We start from the raw sequence: 20,355 nt of genomic DNA on the forward strand, positions 1-20,355 counted from the left end.
CTTTTAAAAGTGACCTTTCAAAGTGCAATCTATTGGACATGCAAGGATGATATTTCAGCTACACTAAACTATTTCATTTTCTATAGCATTATTTGTTTTAAGTGTGTTAAGATGTTTCTAGCAATTAGTATATCTAGACAATTATGACCCACTCAAGAACACAGTGATTGTGTATTTCCTTTTAATATATTGCTTATAATGCATACAGGGAAAGTAGTTTTCTTTTCCAGATGCAATCCTGAGAACTTTTAACTTATGTTTAAAGTATAAAAGAAACACCCACTTATGCTAAAGTAAGCTAGAAGATATCTTAATATTTTTTTTCAATTGGCATATTTATTAAGCTTTCTTGTTGAAAATTGAAAGGGAAATCGTAAAGTGTATGAATAATTAACAATTAAGAGGACTCCGTATTTCTGAAGAAAAAGTTTCCTGTCAAATTCTTTCTCCTTCATTATTACTAATTTAAAGTGTAGAAAAAGTGAGTTCAGACAAAACTGGAGTAAGCCATGAAGTTTCAAATAACTAAAAAAAAAAATTTTTTTTTTTGAACTGTACAAATGTAAATAAATTGTGAGAACTTTAGATCTTCTAAAAACTTTTTTGCCTTTTAATATTTTAGTTTTTTTTTCAGCAGTTAAAACTTTTACTTTCTCTAGGTTTGCCTGAATTTACATTCTTTTATATATTAGTATTGAAGGCGAAGAAAATTTTATTTTGCTGTATGGCGTCCTCTTAAGCATTTATTCATAAATTATAACATAACTATAAGAAAAGCTAAATTATCCAAACCTTCATATATTTTAAGTTTTTGTATAATCAAGCATGGGATAATATGCGTGCCATGTTTATTAAGAAACAGGGGTCTGTCCAGGCATTTTGTGAAAGGTCCAGTTTTTTAAAATTTTATTGATTTGAAAATTACTTTTTCTTATATTAATCATTCATTGCAGAAATTTTTTTATTCTTCTAGGAAAGTAAAATAAAAAATCAGGAGCATTTTTTTCTTCCATTTCCGATATGCTAGAAAGGAATTTTTAGAAAATAATTCTGCAGAAAAGGAAAACAAAAGTTCTGCAGAAAAGAAACCTGTTTGCTTCCTAAATAATCTTTTTGTAAGAACTCTGTTCTGCGACTATGTCGCCACGATTCTGCCACAGGGGACTTGACAATGGCATGTCTAAATTTTTTTTATATTTTAAGAAGAAAGTGGATGCCTTGCTTTTAAGCAGTTTTTAAATATTAGCGTGCTTTCTAAATTTTTAAAAATTTTAATCAAATTAAAGCAAACATTTTTCATAGATGTCTTCTCAATGACCTTCATTTTGTTATGCTAGATTTTCAATTTCTTGATTTTTGATCACCAGCTGCATCCATGGATTGTTGAATCTTAAAGACTCTCAATTTTATCACCAATATACAGCTAGAACATGGTGCGTAGCATTTTTAAAAAGTGCTTCAAGGTGATTATTTTAGTTATTTAAAAGCCTAAAAAGTGCTTAATAATTTTTAAAAAGTGCTTAATTTTTCCCTTTTCAAAAAAGATTTTTTCTCTTTACCGTGTCTATTTTTACCATGTATTATACAAAAGCATGTTTTTCACATTGTTCTATTAAACGTTTTCACAGTTCATTTCGGCATACCGTCGGTACCACTTGTGAGTTCGTATGTGTGTCTACTGAGCTGGGTTTGGTGAGATTATTGCCTTCTTATGTGCAACTCTACTGCATTTTGCAAGATGTTCTCAATTGCAGACTTAATTTTCCACCCTCTGATATCGAACCGAAATATCTATTGATTATTTTATAACGGCTGATATAATCAAGAAAAGAGTTCTTTGTCGGAAACTAGTTATTTTCTCATGATCATCAAAAGTCTTTGAAAATTATTTTTCATTTTGTTAATGTATAATAGTGCTTAAAAATATTTTTTGGGTGCTTAAAAAGTACTTAAAAGAAGCTTATTTTTTGTTGAAAGATTTGGCTACGCACCCTGTAGAATTATTGAAAAAACAATTAGAATTTCATTAAAATTGTTTTTTTTTTTTTTTTTTTTTTCAAAAATATAAAAATTTCAAAAATATAAGAATAAATAACCTCTAAATACTTTTAAAAACTTGATCAAAAAAAAATTTCAAATCCGGGTCATGTGATTGAAGAAGACTAAAAATAAGCCTTTCGAGTATCGAGTAGTGCTGCTATACTTGGTATTCACAGTACAGTACAAAGGTGATTTATAAAATTTTTATTTTTGCTTTATAAAATTTTATAATTCTAAAGTATAACCTGATACTGTTATATTATCTTTCCTGGAGAAATTTAATTAAACATTTTGTATTTTTATAGAATAAGGGAATACTTAATTGAAAAGCAAAGAAGAGTTCAAATCTATGTTTTGGTTCTAAATAATTCCAATTGATTATTCCTTTTGAGTAATTTATAGATTTTATAATGCTAATTTAAAAAGGTTGTGTACCTCCTGTATTGTAGAAAATTAAGATAAATAGTTATATAAGAAGAAAAGTACTACTACTCGTAAAAAGAATGACTTAATGAAGAGATCCTGAGTTTTTGTTCTCTTTCATTATATTTTTGAGGTTGTTATTTAGTTATTTGATATTTGTTTTTCTAATTTCATTTTCTTTTTAATTTTAAGAGATATGATGGCAGATGATCTGGGATGGAAGGCGAAACTGAAGATTCCTCCAAAGGATAAAAGAAAAAAAACTTCTGTAAGTGTTGATTTTTTATCTTAATTTAAATGTTTTTTAAACTTTTCTTTCCTTGAAAATGTTTTCAAAACTGCATACCGTTAAAAAAGTTGAAATTTTCAATTTTGTAAGAAACATGAAAATATTGCTTTAATTTTGTCAATATTTTGTATGCTAATTTAAAGTAGCTGTCACATGACAAAATTAACTTTCTACTCTTACAATTTGGTTCAGTAATTTTGCAGCTAATTTTCATGTATGCTTAATTATTTTCTTTTGTGCTTTCAAATGTGTTAGTACTGAAGAAAAGAAAATATACAGGAAGGAATAATTGATTTGAAAACCACTTTAGGCCTTTTAATTATTTAGGGAAGTATATTTGTTTGCCAAATTGATAATTTATTGATTTGTGTTATAGTAAACAAATATTTTTCCGTTGCTTTTTCTGAAATTTATTTTGAGGCATCTTCCCAGGCTGTGAAAGATTTGTAGAAGTATTTAAAAATAAATACTTCAAATCAAAGTTTATATACTTCAAATATCCAGAAATACTCAGGAAGGAGGAATTAGTTTTTTTGCTTAACTCTTTCTGTAAAAGTTTTAATTTTTCCTTAAGTTAATATGGGTTATTTTCTTAATTTGTGAGTGTCTTTGAGTAATATTTCTTACATTAAAACATTCATTGTTTAATGGTATGATTCGCTTAAAATACTCACCTGAAAGGTTCTTTTTGGACTTAAATAAGTTATATTATTAAAAAATAAAATATAGCTCATATCCCAAGTTATTAATATTACAAAATAACATTTCCGACGTAATTTGCTACGCTATGAAATTCATACATATTCTGATATTTTATTAGACTTCAATTGAATAAAATCCTGGAATAAAAAAAAAATTTTTTTTAAATTTGTTACAACTTAAGTTTACAGATTTTTTTAGCATCTTTCTATAAAATTAAATTCAAACCACAAAAGTCTAATTTCTATATATTTCTAAATTTAGTTAGGAGTGTTTAAATTAAGCTGAATTCTTACAATATTGATCTTTAACTGCGTTGAGGTTTCATACCTATTTGGATTTAAGCAGATAGTGCTGCAGATTCACTATGAATTCTGCTACCTGATATATATATATACAGTAGAGTCCTGATTATCCGAGTTTATGTGAACCACAACTGACTCGGATAACCGAAAAACTCTGTTAAAGCGAAGAGTATAAAAAAAGGAGAGAGTGGGTATAAATGTACTATATTTAACAAAATCCAAATTTATAGGAGTACACCACATATGATTCATATTATAATTAAAAAGCTTAAAAACACTTAAAGAGCTTACTCTACGAGAATTAGAATTTTTACTTAAAAGAAGTCCTTAATCATTTTTTGTTTTGTAATTCTTTGACGCTTTTCTGCAATAATGTTTTAATAGGAATGCTGGTGTCTCCTTGGTGTTTAATATATTCAATAGCACTTCTGATAGCTTTTTGTCCATCTGTATGAGAATATTAATATGTTGATTTTCGACACTGTCTTCATCTTCACTAGATTCGTTATTGACGATATTAGCTATAATTTCATTGGTAATCTCGGGTTGTCCGTCAGCTTGTTTTCCTGATTGTTTGGAATATAAAATTTAGAATTTTTTTCGGCAATAGTTTTTAAAAATAAACTGGAACATAAAAGGAAAATCCTTGAAACATTTGGTCGGGACTCTACTGTATGTGTATATATATATACCTGGTGTATAATGAGGAAAATAAAGGTTTGAAATGTGAGGTCTTATTATTTATTTTAAACTTAAGCTCAGAGATCGAACTAACAAATATTAGTGAAATTTTTCGAACCAAATTTTTGTTCCCTGCTTTAATTACCTATTATATTCAAATTATCATTTGTTGCTCCTTTGTTAAATAGCTGATAAAATAATTACTAAGTTCCTTATCCAAATACTTGTATTTTCCGGACTACTTTTTAACAATCAAAATAGACAAATCTTTTCCTTTTTAAAGTATTTGATGTATGAGTTTTTAATATTTATCTGCCTCGCTTATTCTTTGCATCAAATGGAAAAAGAAAAGAACAAAGTTCTTTATCCGTGAAAGTACAAATTATCTGTTACTTTCAATTTATTATTAAACTATGCCTAAGAAATTTGACTCTTTTTCCTATGTTTACCTTAAAGACCGAAAAATCTACTTTCCAGAATACAAGATTTTGTACATTTTTGAACTGTGGGAGCAACTATTATTGAATGTTAACTTCAGTGGAGGCCCTGAAATTGTACCAAATATATTTTATTTCATCTTATAGTTTCATAATATACTTTATTATAATTTTATCTTGCTATTGCCATGCTAGTTGGACATTAGTAGTCTTATTTTAATTTTTGACTATTTTGGTTTAATTTCAATCATGTTTAAAATGTGTGTACAAAAATTATGAAAAAATTGCCTTTTTAAAAAAAATTCTATGGGCTGAGTATTGTAAGTGTTATAGTAAAATCTACTTGTGAGAATAATGGTAATGATTTCAAATGAATAGGATGTGACAGACACAAAAGGAAATGAATTTGAAGATTTTTGTTTGAAGAGAGAACTTTTAATGGGTATATTTGAGAAAGGTTGGGAGAAGCCTTCTCCAATTCAAGAAGCTAGCATTCCTATTGCTCTATTAGGAAGGGATATTTTAGCTAGAGCTAAGAATGGCACTGGAAAGACTGGTGCTTACATTATTCCTATTCTTCAGAAAATTGATATTACAAAAGATTATATTCAAGGTAAGTATTTTATTTTCATTATTTCGTAAACATTTATTCTCTCTATTTATTCTTATAATTTAAATATTTTTGATTTTTATAAAAATAATTCCTAAATTTTGCAGTTAAAAGACCTGTACGTGTTTGCTAATTTTTTTTACAACATTGGTATCTTATGAAAGTATTAATTTTTAATGTTTGGTAAATGAAATAGAGTAATTTATCTGTACATATCCATTAACTCAGCGAAAGCTTGATACGGTGAGCTTTTATGAATTCTATTCTTTTTGGAAAATTGACTGTTTTTTAATATCACATTCTGTTGCCACTCTTAACGTTTTAGTAGTTTTTTTTTAAAAGACAATGAGTGTAGCATTTTTAAGAAGTGCCTATTTTTGACTTTTGTTATTTAAAAGCCCTTAAATGTGCTTCATTATAAAGTGCATACTTTATTTTTTGCTTTTCCAAAATGAGATTTATTTTGCATCTTGATTATTGCCATAGATTACACAATAAATGTGGTTTATCAGTGTTCCTTTCAGCATTTTAATTAATTATTCATTCATGTGCATGTATGTAACTGAACTGTAATATTCATGCGATTTAAAATTACACTTCACAGGGATGTGATTCTTCCGCGGATTCGCAGATTTCCGCTTTTTTTTTTCCAGATATTTCCGCAGAAATTTTTTTTTTGCACAAGTTAAAATATTTTATGAGGAATTTAATTTTCCACGGAGCGAAAGTATTGAAGTCCTCATTCCTCCCTCTGAAGTGTCTCTAAAAAAAAAATTTCTTGGGATAAAACTGGTTGACCTTTATACAGTAATGAGATTTTTTTGCTATTGTCTCTCGAATTTTAGTCTTTTTATCAAAAACTCCAATTCTCTAAAAGTTTCTTTTTTTTAAATTTTTTTTTATAAATGTGCTGTTTTTTTTTTTTTTTTTTAATTCAGTCGTTGAAATAAAATAAGTATATTTATTTACGATTGTCAAAGCTAAACAGAAAATTCTAACTATGTTCTAGTTGCTAACCCTTCTGCATTTTAGCTATTTTCTCCATTTTTATGCACAGAAAATAAGATTTTCTGTTTTTATCAGTCCTCCGGATAGCTCGTATTTTCGTAATTCAGACATTCCTGTTTTCTGGCTTGAAAGCAAAGAAAAAAAAATAGAGGTAAACACTCACTTATATCAGCATAATTTTCTTAAATGAATAAAGTGTAATCTACCATTTGTATCCTTTCATATACTTGATTACCAGGGATCTGTCCAGGCCGAATTTACTACCGTTTAGCGGTACCTTCACAAATTCAACTTTAGAAGAAACGGTAGTTTCACAAATTCAATTTTAGGAAAAACGGTAGTTTCACAAAATAATTTTTCTTAAAATTTCATTTTTGTATCCCCTAAGAAACGATAAATCCATATTTTTGTGTTGATTTTTAAATATAAATTTTAATTTTTCACAAATTATGTCTAAATTTTCACAAAATAGGTACCTCTCAGAAAAACCTAGACAGACCCCTGATTACAATAAGGGAATTTATTATTCATAACTATCTATGGAAATGTTTCATAGAAAATGTTTCGAAATACATTTTCTTTATTTTAAATGTGTTAGTAGGAAAAACCTTATTTTAATTGAATTTAATTTTTTTTTAAAAAATAGCATGAACTAATTGATCTGACATGCAGAAAGTGCTTAGTTTAGATGTGACTGAATTGTTCATGGAATTGTAATTCTATTTCAGCTTTGGTTATAGTTCCAACTCGAGAATTAGCTCTTCAGACCAGTCAAATCTGTATTGAATTATCAAAACATATAGGAGCAAGGGTAATGGTTACAACTGGAGGCACAAATTTGAAAGATGATATCATGCGAATCTATGAAAACGGTAAATTCATTCAAATAGACATTATTAAGGAAAACTTGTAATGAGTGATCTAATTGAAATTTTTTTTTTTAGTCCACATAATCATAGCTACTCCTGGACGAATTTTAGATCTGATGGAGAAAAATGTTGCAAAAATGGATCGCTGTTCTTGTCTTATTCTGGACGAGGTTAATATTAGTGTTTTTCTTCTTAGTTGATGTAATTCTTAAGTATAGCCTATAGATATCCAGTGACTCATTATAAATATATAAGTTTTTTTAAATTTTTTTTATTTTATGAGAATAACTTATATTATAAATTTCAGGCCTCCCAAAGGGTCCAACTTTTCACAAAACTCAGTTTGACGCGTGGTGTAACCACAATTTCTATTTAAATTTTTTAGTCATATGAAAAATGATTTATTTTTATTTCAGTGTGTAGTATGAAATTTCTGTTATGTCCCTCTTTTTTACTCTCACTCACTTATGACCTCACTAAAGAAATTCATCTCTTCAGATTAATTAGAGCTATAAGCTAAGCAAATTTGTGCCAAGTTAAGAATTAAAAGCTTAGTTCTATCCCAACAGATAATGTTTTCTCCACACATAAGCCCAACCATTTTGATTTAATTTTTCCTGATGAATGTTTTGTTTTTTAAATAATTTGTTTTAAAAAGTTAAATGAAGTTAGCATTTACTGGATAAAAATATTTAGAACATTCAGAACTTTAAATTTTTTTTTTTATCAAATAGGAAAATGTAAATGGCTTAGTACAGGGTTGCCACAGGTGACTAAAATGCGACTATTTGCAACTATTTTCAACCTGAGGCAACTATGGCTACTTTTTTTGCTTGAAAAGGCTATAAAAGTAACTATTTTCTGGAAAAGAAGACTATTGGAGACTTTTCTGTGCTCCTGGCACTGTTTTTTTTAAGCATAAATTGGGTTGACAACCTGCGGCCCGCGTTAGCTTCTGAACATAATGAATTTTTTCATCTTCAAAAAATAAAAAATATTGAATTGCAAATTTGAGTAATCACTTTTTAATGCACTCAATTTGCGCAGATTCCATTGTGAATCTATTTTGTTTCTCGATCACCTTTTCAACAGTTATTGCTAAGAAGCTCTGCATGATTTTAAAGAACCCAATTTTTTATACGATACTATGATGCTTGAATTTCAAATTTTAGTAATCACTTTTTCAATATATATATTTGCTAAATCAATTATTGATAAAAGGGAAAATTAATATTTTTTTTTTCACTAAAGATCATTTTTTTTGCAAAAAATCTAGCATTTAAAAGTATTTAATGTTCTGTAAATGTATTAATTTTTTTTATATAAAAATTTAGTGCTAGAACACTAATGTTTGTTTAAAAATTATCATATTGGCCGTCAACTTGACTAAATAGATCATGGTATATTACAATGAAGTCATTTCATAAAATTTTAGTCATATTATTTAAAAAATTTTGTTCTTATTTAGGCAACTATTTTCATGCTTTATGCTACTAAAAGCAACTATTTTGTTAATTTTTTCTGTGGCATCCGTGCTAGTATGAAGGATTCGAACGCATGTTTGTGGGGGATATGCAAGGCGAACATAATTTGATCCCTGTCAATATTGAAAAAGGATTTTATGCTGATGAAAGGCATTCTGACTGAAAAACACAAGTCAAATTTTGCAGCTAAGAAAAATCCAAACAAGTTTTCAATATCTGGTAGTGCCTCATCTTTTAGGTATGCTGAGCATTAAAGATGAAGCTTATAAAGCTGAATTAATTAGGTGCATGAAATTCTACCGCATTAAATTGACATGTTCCCATCCTTATTTAATGTTTTTTTGTCACAAAATCTAATATTTGGCATTGCAAATAAATCTGATCTGATCTAAAGTTTTCATGGTTTAGATAAAAATATGGTATGGATTTTGTTGTGAAATTTACCTGATATACCTGGAAAAAAAAAAAATTTTCTTCCAGAAATTGAGTGGGCAGTTTCAAATACATTTATTATAAAAAAAAAAAATCTCTCTTCCATTTAAAATATTGTACTTCTTTTGAGAATTTTTTTTACAACACAATAAGTTGTGTAAGTGAATTCAAAAAGTTATGTTCAATTTACAAAAACTGAATTTATCAATGTTTCTCATTACATTTTGCATATTTAACTCAATGTTGGAGTCTTGGACAAGGTAGTGGAATTGTTTTAAAAGAAGTAGTGAGTGTTAAAAAGTTCAGTTCTCTTCTTTAGATGAAATTACTGTACACTTTTAGCAGACAAGTAATTTTTTACTTTGGTTTTAATAATTTAAGCGATTAGTTTTCTTGTTAAAAAAATGACTAAATCTCAAATGAAATCAAATTTATTGTATACTTAAAATAATTGTGAGCTATTTAATTTTATATATTGCATTAACTTAAATTTCACTTGTAAAACCTTTCCTTATAACGATCTGTGAGCTCTAAAGTTCAATGATCAACTGATAGTGTTTGGCATCATTTGGGACTTGTTTACTTCAGAGGTTTTTATTAAAATTGATTTCCATAATCACTGCTATTATTCAAAGGAATCACAGCAGTATCATTGCATGCCCAACAGAAAGTAACATGCCTAAATAAGTTTGGTTACATTTGTCTTCAACATTAATTGTTGTGCATGGAGTACTATAGTAACTAGCTTTAGACAGTATATGACAAGATTAAAAAAATAAAAATTTTAATTCAGAAATGTTTTAGAGAATAATAGTTATATTGCCCCATTAAAGAATAAATTATCACTTTCATGTTATAGTTTATTGCAAAGCATTACTTAAATCAAAATTTTGCAGAATTAAGCTATCAACAGAGATGTAGAAACCTTGGTTTTTTTTTTTATTTTTTTTTTATAGAGTACCAATCTTTTATTTAAAGTATTGTGAGACCATTTTTCATAGAGTATGATGAATATAAAGCTGTCATGTTTGTTTATTTTAATGTTGATATTCCAGGCTGATAAACTGCTTTCTCAAGATTTTAAAGGAATATTGGACAAAGTCATCAGCTATTTGCCAAATGATAGGCAAATTCTTCTTTACTCCGCAACATTTCCTCTCACAGTAGAACAATTTATGGTAATGTATATATTACGCATTGAATGTAATTTTAGATTGTGTTATTCTGCTACAATTAGTGAATTGCAGAATAGTATTGAAATTATATTTATGAGCAAAAATAAGAGATTCGCTTAACATTTCTGAGTTCCCACTCCACAGGGAAAACCTGGAAAATACAGATAATTTAAAAATCACCTAAAATAGCAGGGAATTGTGAGTTTTTCTTTAGAAACTCTGAAAATACGGGGAATTTTGTTTCCTATTTTTGTCTTTTAAAAGATGGTAACTACCCAAAGTGGATGGATATTTAAAGTCTGGGATATTTAAGGATATTTCAACTGTACTAAACTATTTCATTTACTTAAGCATTATTTAAGTATGTTCAGCTGTTCCTTTTTTTTCCTCATATATATGTTTAGGGTAAACACGGGCAAATTTTTTTTTCCAGATTTGAATGGAAACCCTGCATTTTTATTTATGATTTTGTATGAGAGCTATTTTTTAAAAGAAATTTTATAAATGACTTGTTTCATAACTGCATAAAGAACATTGGATTACAGAATTTTCTAAAGAAATAAAACTTAAAATATAAGTTTTAAATAAATAAAATAAGAAGCGATTTTGATGTATAAAATACTTTTAGCAACTCTTAAGTTTCATTACTTTTTCTGTCTTTTTATACAAAAGAGATAGTAGTCCAAAATGGTGTCTTTGTTTTTTACAAATTAATATAATGAAGTCTTTAAATAAAACTATAGCAAAGTATTTACCAATAATTCAGATATTTTGACCAAAATTTTTTTTTCTATCCATTTCTGTTCTAAATATGTGGATTATTTTAGTGAAGAGCAGAAATATACGTGAAGAAAAACTAAGTTAAGCATGCTTCAAATTAAACTATTACAACACAAAAACAATAAATACTATATAAATAAACTCCTGTTGCATGAAATATCAAACACATTTTACATTGGCTTTTGCATTTTTACTAGAGAATCACTGAGAATTGTCTTTGTATTGCAGCGAAAACATTTGTCAGATCCCTATGAAATCAATTTGATGGACGAATTAACCCTTAAAGGAGTTACACAGTATTATGCCTTTGTGCAGGAGAGGCAAAAAGTTCACTGTCTGAATACTTTGTTTTCAAAGGTATGTATTTTAAATGTTGTGGATGTTTTTTAATATAGTACATGTAGTTGCTAATATTTATGCATAATTCATCCGTGCATTGGTAAAATTTATTTGGTTTTGAATTATTTTGGCTACCACAATACATTTATGCAAAAAGAAATAAATGCATGAAAAATTTTCTGCTTTATTTCTCTGACTGGGAAATATCTTTAAGAAATTTGCAGTTAGGCATATAAAGAGGTTAAGATTATTAGGGTTTTTTTCCCCTACAAGTCATTTTTAAGATTCAAAGTCAAGGGTGAAAGAGGCTATTTTAATATAATAGTTATAAAATTCATTTTGGACCTTCTTTGATTGTATATATATTTTCATTCACAAATAGATAAAAGAAATGTTCAAAAGCTAAATAATGTTTAAAAAGTGAAAAATCCATAAGTTTTATAGATTGGATCCACTGGGAATGCAAAGGATAGTTACAAATATTTGATCTCATTCATTGAAGCCTGTACCTCTTGAATTTATTTTGAGAAGTAATAACAAGACAAAAAAGATATACAAGTTAATGTTAAGATTAACTAAATCTGTTCGGAAGTTCCTTAACCTTTTAGCTATTAACGATTTTACTATTTCCTCTTGTTCTGACTTTATTGCTTGTTTTACATAGTATATCTGCATTTAAGTTTTCAATTTGGTGCGAAAAATCGGTTCTGCCAACTCTAAGGACTGAAATTTAATCTTTATTTTTTTTTTTTAAAAAAAAAAAAAGAAAAAAGCAGAGTATAAACTCATCTCAAATACTGTAAAGACAATCAAGCTAATTCTAATTTTATCAGAATGTAGAACATATGAAGCAATCTATTTAGTAATTGCTAATTTAGCAAGTATAAATTTATTTTCTCGCACTTCCACTAATCTATAATTTTAATCTCGCATCTTTCAAAAAATCCTGAAAATGAGACATCTATTCATTTAGCAGCACTTTTTTTTTTTTTTTTTAAGAGTTCATACATAATTTTTCTTTTTAAGCTGATTTGTAGGAGAATAGCGTAACTTCAGATAAAACTCTTAAGAACACAAGACTCTTAGAAAAATTCTGCATTCAAATGCTGTGGCAAAAACTAAAGTGTAAAATTTTTTACATAAAAAGAAATTTCCAAATCTCAAGCATTTAGAAAATTTTTTGAGAAAAATTATTATTTTTCAAAATTTATTATTTTTTTTTTTGAAAACTTCTTTTAATGAGTAGCTATTTTGTTACATTGATTTGTAACAGAAAAAATTATCTAATCAATGCAGAATATCCTCCTTTTTTTCCACCTATATATCTGTCTTGTTTTGCTCTCTTTTTCACAAAAATAGAGCATTTTTCTCTATTTTTAAAATCCTGACACTCAAAATACAAATCATGCACTAAACTATTTACTTTTGGCAGCCAAAATAGCCATAAACAATATTAATTTGAATAAATACTTTCATTATAACAGAAACGTCCATGAAAAATTATTAAAACGCTTTAAAAAACACACACACATTGCATTCTGATTAACAGAGTAATGTCCATTAAAAGAAAGAATATAACTAGAGTTTAAATGCTCATGTACTGCAGACAAAGGCCATGTCTGATCAACACTGGTAGTCCACAAGTTGAATGCATGAGAATCATAAATTCTTGCAGCTAATTTTAAGATAAACTTTATTCTAAATGGACATATCCAGAAAACTAACAGACTATCTAAATTAGATGTTTTTAATCTAAGTTACATGCAATGTTTCATTACGTTGCATGCTTTTCGTGCAAACCCAAAATTGTTTTAATTTTATTTAAAAAATTCAATTCCCTTACACTAGAAATCTGTTTTCTATATTTTTTTAAGAAATTTTTTTGGGGGGTGGGCCCAGTTTAAAACCCTTGTTTTTTCATTGTGGGTTTTTAAAATTTTACTGTACTAGATCATTAGTTTTTACTATAATTGTAAATTGTTTTTCAAATAAACTTCGTAACAGTTAAAATTAAATTAATTTGATAACTATGCTTTAATTATATAATTTATATAAATTGAATTTCATTAAATTTCTGAATGTGCCTTTAATTTGGATGAAAGTATCTTCCTATGAAGGACACGCTGCTGATTGGGGTTCATAAAACCTAAAAATATTTTTAATTCATAGGGAATTATGTTCTTAATAACCATAATTTCATAACAATGTCCTAACTTTATTTGCACTTTCTGAATATCTAGACAGTTTGTAGTGATTTAAACTATAATTTCAATTTAATTCATCTATGGAAAACTATCAGTATTCAGGAATTTTTTTATTTTTGTAGCTTAATTTTATTTTTCTAGCTTAAAAAGAGTTATTGATTTTTTTAAGCAGAGTGTAAGATATAATTTATGAAAAGTTTATACATTATGATAAAACATAAAAACTGCTTTATCACTTCTATGAAGCTAATTAATATTTTTTTTATGATTGCATTAAAATTGAATTAGGTTTTAGAAGTTCTTTTTTGTTGTACTGTAAGATGGAAAAATTCTCAATTGTTCATATTTTTTTTAAAAAGGTGTGTTTTTATAGGGGGGAAAAGCATTAAAAAGTTTGTTCTACCTATAAATTATTTATTCATTTTTAAAGGTATTTTTGTAAGTTATTTATCCTTAATATTCTCAAATATTATGGCTTTATTTTAGCCAAAATTCACAATTAAAATAATGAATATAAAGCTCTCATTAGGAGTTAACTTAGCACAACATTACTAAACAATTTACTTGAAAAAGTTAACTACAGATCTGAATTTTATCTCAAACTCTAAAACTAAATCTGTGTTAATGCAACAAAACAAAGCAAAAAAATCTTAAAATTAAATAATTTAAATTTTTTATATAACCATCTGTTTGGTGTTATGAAATAACCTAACCATTTAAAATTTCTCCCAAAAAAAAGGTTAGCATTGCAACAAAAGAAATGATAAATAGTTAGCTAATATTTAACTTGTTCGAAACAAATTCCGCGATCTCATTAACAACTATAGTAAATATTTCTGGAAGATTATTGGAAATGTGCTTTCATGACTTTTCAAATGATTAAATTCTATTGTTTAAAATGTCTCTTACTTTGATCCAAACAAAATATTTCCACCCTTGAAATCTCTTTTAAAATCATTCTATCATATTTAGTCGAGATTTATAAGGATGAAGATGAAAGGTTAGCTTCACTTTAGGGCTAACACAATAGACCAAACATTCCCTTTCTCTCACTGACCAGTCCCTGCCCTAAACAATGACCCCACACCCCTACATGAAATAGTCATACCTCATTACCATAATCACTGCCACAGGTCCAGATGAATGTCTGAAGTCAAATTATAGTTTATCTTATGGTGGGTAGTGGCATGGATATTTTGAAGCGCACTTCTTAATTGTCTTTGGAATTGTAATTTTTGCTTATCAGTTAATAATTTTTAATGTATTTTTTAAAAAATCAGATTATTTTATTTGCTAGTTCTAATAGTTTAATTTGAATCATTGAATTTGCTTTTCATTTTATTTTTTAACCTGGAATTTTATGTACAAAACCTTCTAATGTCTTCCCTCTAGCTTCAGATCAATCAGTCTATCATATTTTGCAATTCCACACAGCGTGTTGAGCTTCTTGCTAAGAAGATAACAGAACTTGGTTATTCATGTTACTATATACATGCCAGAATGTCACAGCAGCATCGCAACCGTGTCTTCCATGATTTCCGTGCAGGACTTTGTAGAAATTTGGTTTGTTCTGGTGAGTTCTCTTTTTTGGTATGTCAGAATAATTTTTTTATTTATGAAAAATCTAATTTAATTTGACATGCCTTCTACATTATATCCACATTTGTGGTCCATGTTTGTTTTATTTTCATAAGGGATGTAATAGATATTTGGATACTATTGGGTATGCTCTTTTTCCAAAATATTTGGGAAAAGAAAGTTTATTTTCGTGATTTTTTTTTTTTTTTTTTAAATCTAGTAGATTTAGTAAAAGAATCTTATTTTTAACTATGCATATTTTTACACTTAATAGGCTCTGTAATTCTTGTGCTTTCAAATTTCTTCTGGAAGACAATGAAAAACATGTTTATTGTACCAAGCGAGTCAATGTTGTCATTTCTTTGTTTTAAGAGTTGAGAAAGAGTTTTATTGCTGACAGGAGATTTTAACAAAGTGTTCCTTTATTCTTTTATTGCCACTTTTTTTTTTCCTGTATAACAAGTTTGTTACCAGTTTTCTAAGGGTTTTTGCTTAAAAACAGAGTTTATTTCCATTTTTATTTTTTTTATTACCTTTAACATTTATAATATGACTGAATTTTAGAAGAGCGTTACAAGTATTCTATTAATGTCACCCATTTTTGTATATTTTGGATAAATTAACGCTTTGAAGAAAATATTTAAATTTTTATAAAGTATCTGTTTTATATTCTTCAGGTATGAATAAATTTTAATTTATAACTAAATTGACTGAATTTTAAAAAATTGTCTGAAGCAATAAAAATTACCATTATTGCAGTCAAGAGGTCTAAAATTTGAGCATGCTGCCGATCAATCAACCTGCTGTACAAGTAGCCCATCATTCATCCTATGTTAGATAATCAAAATTATATTTGTACTAAAATATAAATCTCCCAAAAAAGTAGTTTTATTTTTTTCCCCTTCTCATTAAAAAATCGATCAATGATTGATTTTGTAAATTAAAGAAATATCAGAGTCAAACAACTGTTTCTCTTAAATCCAAATAAATGCAACTTTGAAATTATTGTTTGAAAGCTGCAGAAAGACATTGCTGTTCATTGCTGTATTTCATAACCATAAATTTATTAAAATTCTAATAATTGACCTAAACTAATACAAAATAATGAAAGTGTGAAAAATGTTTAGTAATTCTCTGTCAATGTCTGTTTAGCTTTTGTTTATAATCTCTTGGGTGTTTTTATGATAGTGCAGCAATTTTTAAAAAAACTTCTGATAGACTTTCTTCTGACATTTTATAAAATTGTTTTCATTTTTTTATGCTTTTATTCTTGATTAATATTTCTTATAAATATATTTTTCCCTTTATTTTCTGAAAGCTTACTTTTTGAAAAATCTTTTTATTCAATTTTAAATATTGATTTAGTAATATAAGATTTCAGATTTTTGGCAATAAATATGGGCAAAAAAAATTTTTCTGACTGAAATATTTCTCAATGAGTATGGATGGCTGTGCATTCTCAAGATTAGAAAATGTTTATTTTCTTGCTGTTCTGTCTGTCGCAATAGTTTTCTTTTAAAAACTACATGGCAATTCTTATAAAATTGTTTCCCCGAAAAGGAATATTTAATATTCTTAGAATTGCCATTACTTGATGACTAAGAATTTGATTGTCATTTATTTATTTTTTAAATTAAAAATTAATTTGAATGACCCTGTCAGTCAGTGATAATAATGAGGATTGAAATTGAGAAAATCCACCCAAAAGACATCCATCATTAACCACTAAACTTAAGATAAAAGCAGATCTGAACTTAAGAGAAAGAAAGTGAGACTGAAGAATTATAAACTTTATCAATTAATTGAAATGGAAAACGAGCTTTTGCAAAGTTGCTACTCCACAGGGAACGGGTAACCTGAAAAATGCAGGAAAATTGAAAATCATCTAAAGTAACCAGGAAAATGCAAAGAATTTTCTTTTTAAAAAATGCCAACCTCTCAAACAAAACGTGCAAGACATATATAGTTCATCTATGCTATACTATTTAATTGAAATATAGTATTTAATTTTTTTTAAGCATCATATTGAATAGTTTCTCTGCGTTTTCCTGCTATTAAAACTTGTATAGTGATCTTAATGTAGCTCACACACGAGCACTTCAGTTATCTCTTTCCTCTTAATATATTGTGTACGACATTGTTTTTCTTCAGATTTGAGTAGCAACTCTATTTTAAAACTAACGTATTGATAGAGGCATTCAAGAAATCGAAATACTTAATTACATTGTCCCGCAGTGGACTGATCGTAAAGACACTCTTTCCTGTAAAACACCAAAGTTAAGCAGCAGTCAGTGTGACCACTTTGACCAGCCTACGTAGGGGAGTAATACCCTCTTCAGAGGATCATCCTCAGTGATGTTTCCTAGACAGTCTCCAATAGCCCATTGTGTAGCTCTAGTGCGATGTAAATAAAGTTCCTACTTACCAACATATTTCTCTGAAACTCGCAAAATTAAACCCTTAACTGTAATAGTGAAGAAACTGATAACTTCCCCCCAAAAGCTTGTCGGATTTGGGGAATACTTACTTCGTAAATATTATGGGGTCCCTGCACTTAAAGATGATGGCAGATTAGATTTAGGCCATGCTTATAGAGACCTCTGTGTTTTGAGAAATGTAGGGTTTAGTCCATGGAAACAGTTCAGAGATGTGGTCAAGGCAACAAAAGGGCACTCAAGACAGTTACTGGAGATTTCTATTTGAGAGGGTCCACAACATTGGTACAACTGTCTTGCAACAAAGACATCAATTTCACATGTCGCCTATAAACTTAATGCAGGTGACCTGTATGCCACTTACCTTGTTATGTATTTGCATATTTACCAGGGTTCATTGCTTTAAATCATGATTTAAATCAAATGATTTTTTTAAAAAAATCATTGATTTAAATCAACAAATTATTTTTATATATGGGTCATTCTCACTGAAAAGGTATAGACTAAAACATTTTTCTTGAATTAAAGTAATTAAAAAAGTGATAAAAATTACATAAATGCCTCTATTTATTTTTGTTATGTCCTTATAATAATGGTCAAGTTTTCTATTTTATTTTTTACAAGATTTAAAATATTTTAAATTCTGCCTTGTCCACGGAGGAGATGTAATAGTCAACGGAGGATACATTTTATGTTATAAAATATCAACTCATTCATTAATTATTGGGTACAACTGATATGAGTTTAACATTAATAAGTGAATAATAAAATATTTCATTATTAGAGATGGACCTACTTCCGATTAATCGTGCTGCTATGAAAGGAAACATCCATTTTTAACCTAGGTGTACAATTTTTAAGTAACTCTTACTGAATATTAATAAATTAAAATGTAAAAACTAAAGTTGAGTCTTGAGGGTACTCTTTTATGAACATTTTATGCAAGTTAAACATACTGTCATCCAAATTAGGTTTTTGTTTTTTTTTCTTGTTATTGTTTCTTTTTTCCCTGGGCACAATCGGCTTGCTCTATCAATTTCTAGAAATTTAAGTACATTTAATCACGATTTTTCTGTTAAATCTTTCTGATACAAATTTTAAAGTTTCTTGCTCTTTTTTTTAATTTTTTTTTTTTTTACTTCAAACTATATTGGGTTTTCTTTTAATTTCTGCCTAGCTTGTCTCATACTAAGTTTTTTCTGTTCCCTACTCTTTTGCATTTGAACATTTGATTGCTTTCTACTTTTACATTTTGGTTTTGCCATTTTTTCCTAAAATTTGAAGAGAAAAAAAATTTTGAACATCACAGAAATTTAGAAAAATTGCCAACATTTACTTCTCCGAAAAGAAAAAGTTAAACTTAATTGATTTTCCTTAAAAATACAAACAAATTAACACATTTGTTCCATCCTAAAAAATATCAATTAAAAGAAAATAGTTTTTTAATTATTGAAATTGTATTATGGTTATCTAACACATTGTCTCTTCCATTGACTGTGTCTTCTCATTGGTGGACTTGTTATGTCTGGAGGGAAAGTCCACAGAGGAGACAAAAACTAGTTCTTGAATTTTACTGATTTTTAATTTTAAAGGTACAAAAATGGGGCAGTTCTTTTTATTAAATATATTATTTTTGCAATCTAAAATTCATCTGTCAAAAATAAAATAATTTTCTCTTACCTTCTTTATGATGTCCACGGAGTATACGGTAAGAACTTTGCCTAACCCCAGTTGAACACAACAATCCAAAACTGACACCAAAGAGAACAAAAACAACTGATAGTTAACATTAGAAAATGGAATGGTTACCTTTCCCAGCAGCTGTCTTATAGGGATTTCGCATATGCATTTTTTATTGCATATTTACCGAACTATATTAATTGTCCATGGAGGGAGATTTCATTTTTGATTGACAAAGTATACTAGTAATTTATTTTACAAAAAAAAATTTATTTTTTTTTTAAAAATATTGAATAAAAAGTTACTATAAACATTTAACTAGGTAAAACTACAAAAATCATTAAAATGACATTTAAATTGTTTAACAAGCCATTAAAAATTGTGTCACAGACTAGGGGATTTTGAAGTTATGTTTATTAAAAAATAAGAATGAAATATTAAATTCATTTAGCAGAAATGCATATAATTTGTTAGTTAGAACTTTACGAAAAATATTAAGAAATCTGCTGTATTTCCTAATATTTATTACTAAGGGACTTAAAAAATCACCTTTTTGTGAGAATGACCCATATATATGATATCAAAAGTTAAAAAACAGTGTTTTAAATAATTGATAATTTTGTTATTTTCTTTTCTTAGTTTTAAAATTTATTTTAAATAAATTGCTGCATTAATTTTAGTTAATGAGATTTCTTTCTTGGTGTGTGTTAAATTCCAACAGATTTGAAATTACATTTTTAAAAATATTTTGATTCTTGAGATTGAAAGCACAGATTAAAGTAAACATTTAATGCTGTTTTAATATAAACTTGCATAGCTGTAGAAGGTAATTAATAAACTTGATTTTTTTTTCAAGAAAGAAAGTGCAAATAATGTTAATTAAAATT

General features: G+C 27.5%; 1 protein-coding gene across 1 annotated transcript in view; it reads left to right on the top strand.

Annotated features, from left to right (window-relative positions):
• me31B (ATP-dependent RNA helicase me31b) overlaps positions 1-20,355 on the top strand; it is a 32,787-nt gene that overhangs the window by 2,112 nt on the left and 10,320 nt on the right. Inside the window, exons 3-9 of the mRNA XM_043054554.3 lie at positions 2,656-2,731; positions 5,253-5,487; positions 7,221-7,364; positions 7,437-7,531; positions 10,333-10,455; positions 11,461-11,589; positions 15,168-15,348. Of these exons, the coding sequence (XP_042910488.1) occupies positions 2,656-2,731; positions 5,253-5,487; positions 7,221-7,364; positions 7,437-7,531; positions 10,333-10,455; positions 11,461-11,589; positions 15,168-15,348 (983 nt within the window). The remainder of the gene's footprint in view (positions 1-2,655; positions 2,732-5,252; positions 5,488-7,220; positions 7,365-7,436; positions 7,532-10,332; positions 10,456-11,460; positions 11,590-15,167; positions 15,349-20,355) is intronic.

This window comes from Parasteatoda tepidariorum, chromosome 1, assembly GCF_982258835.1.
Source record: "Parasteatoda tepidariorum strain Cologne lab strain chromosome 1, Ptep-v5.0, whole genome shotgun sequence".
NCBI lineage: Eukaryota > Metazoa > Arthropoda > Arachnida > Araneae > Theridiidae > Parasteatoda > Parasteatoda tepidariorum.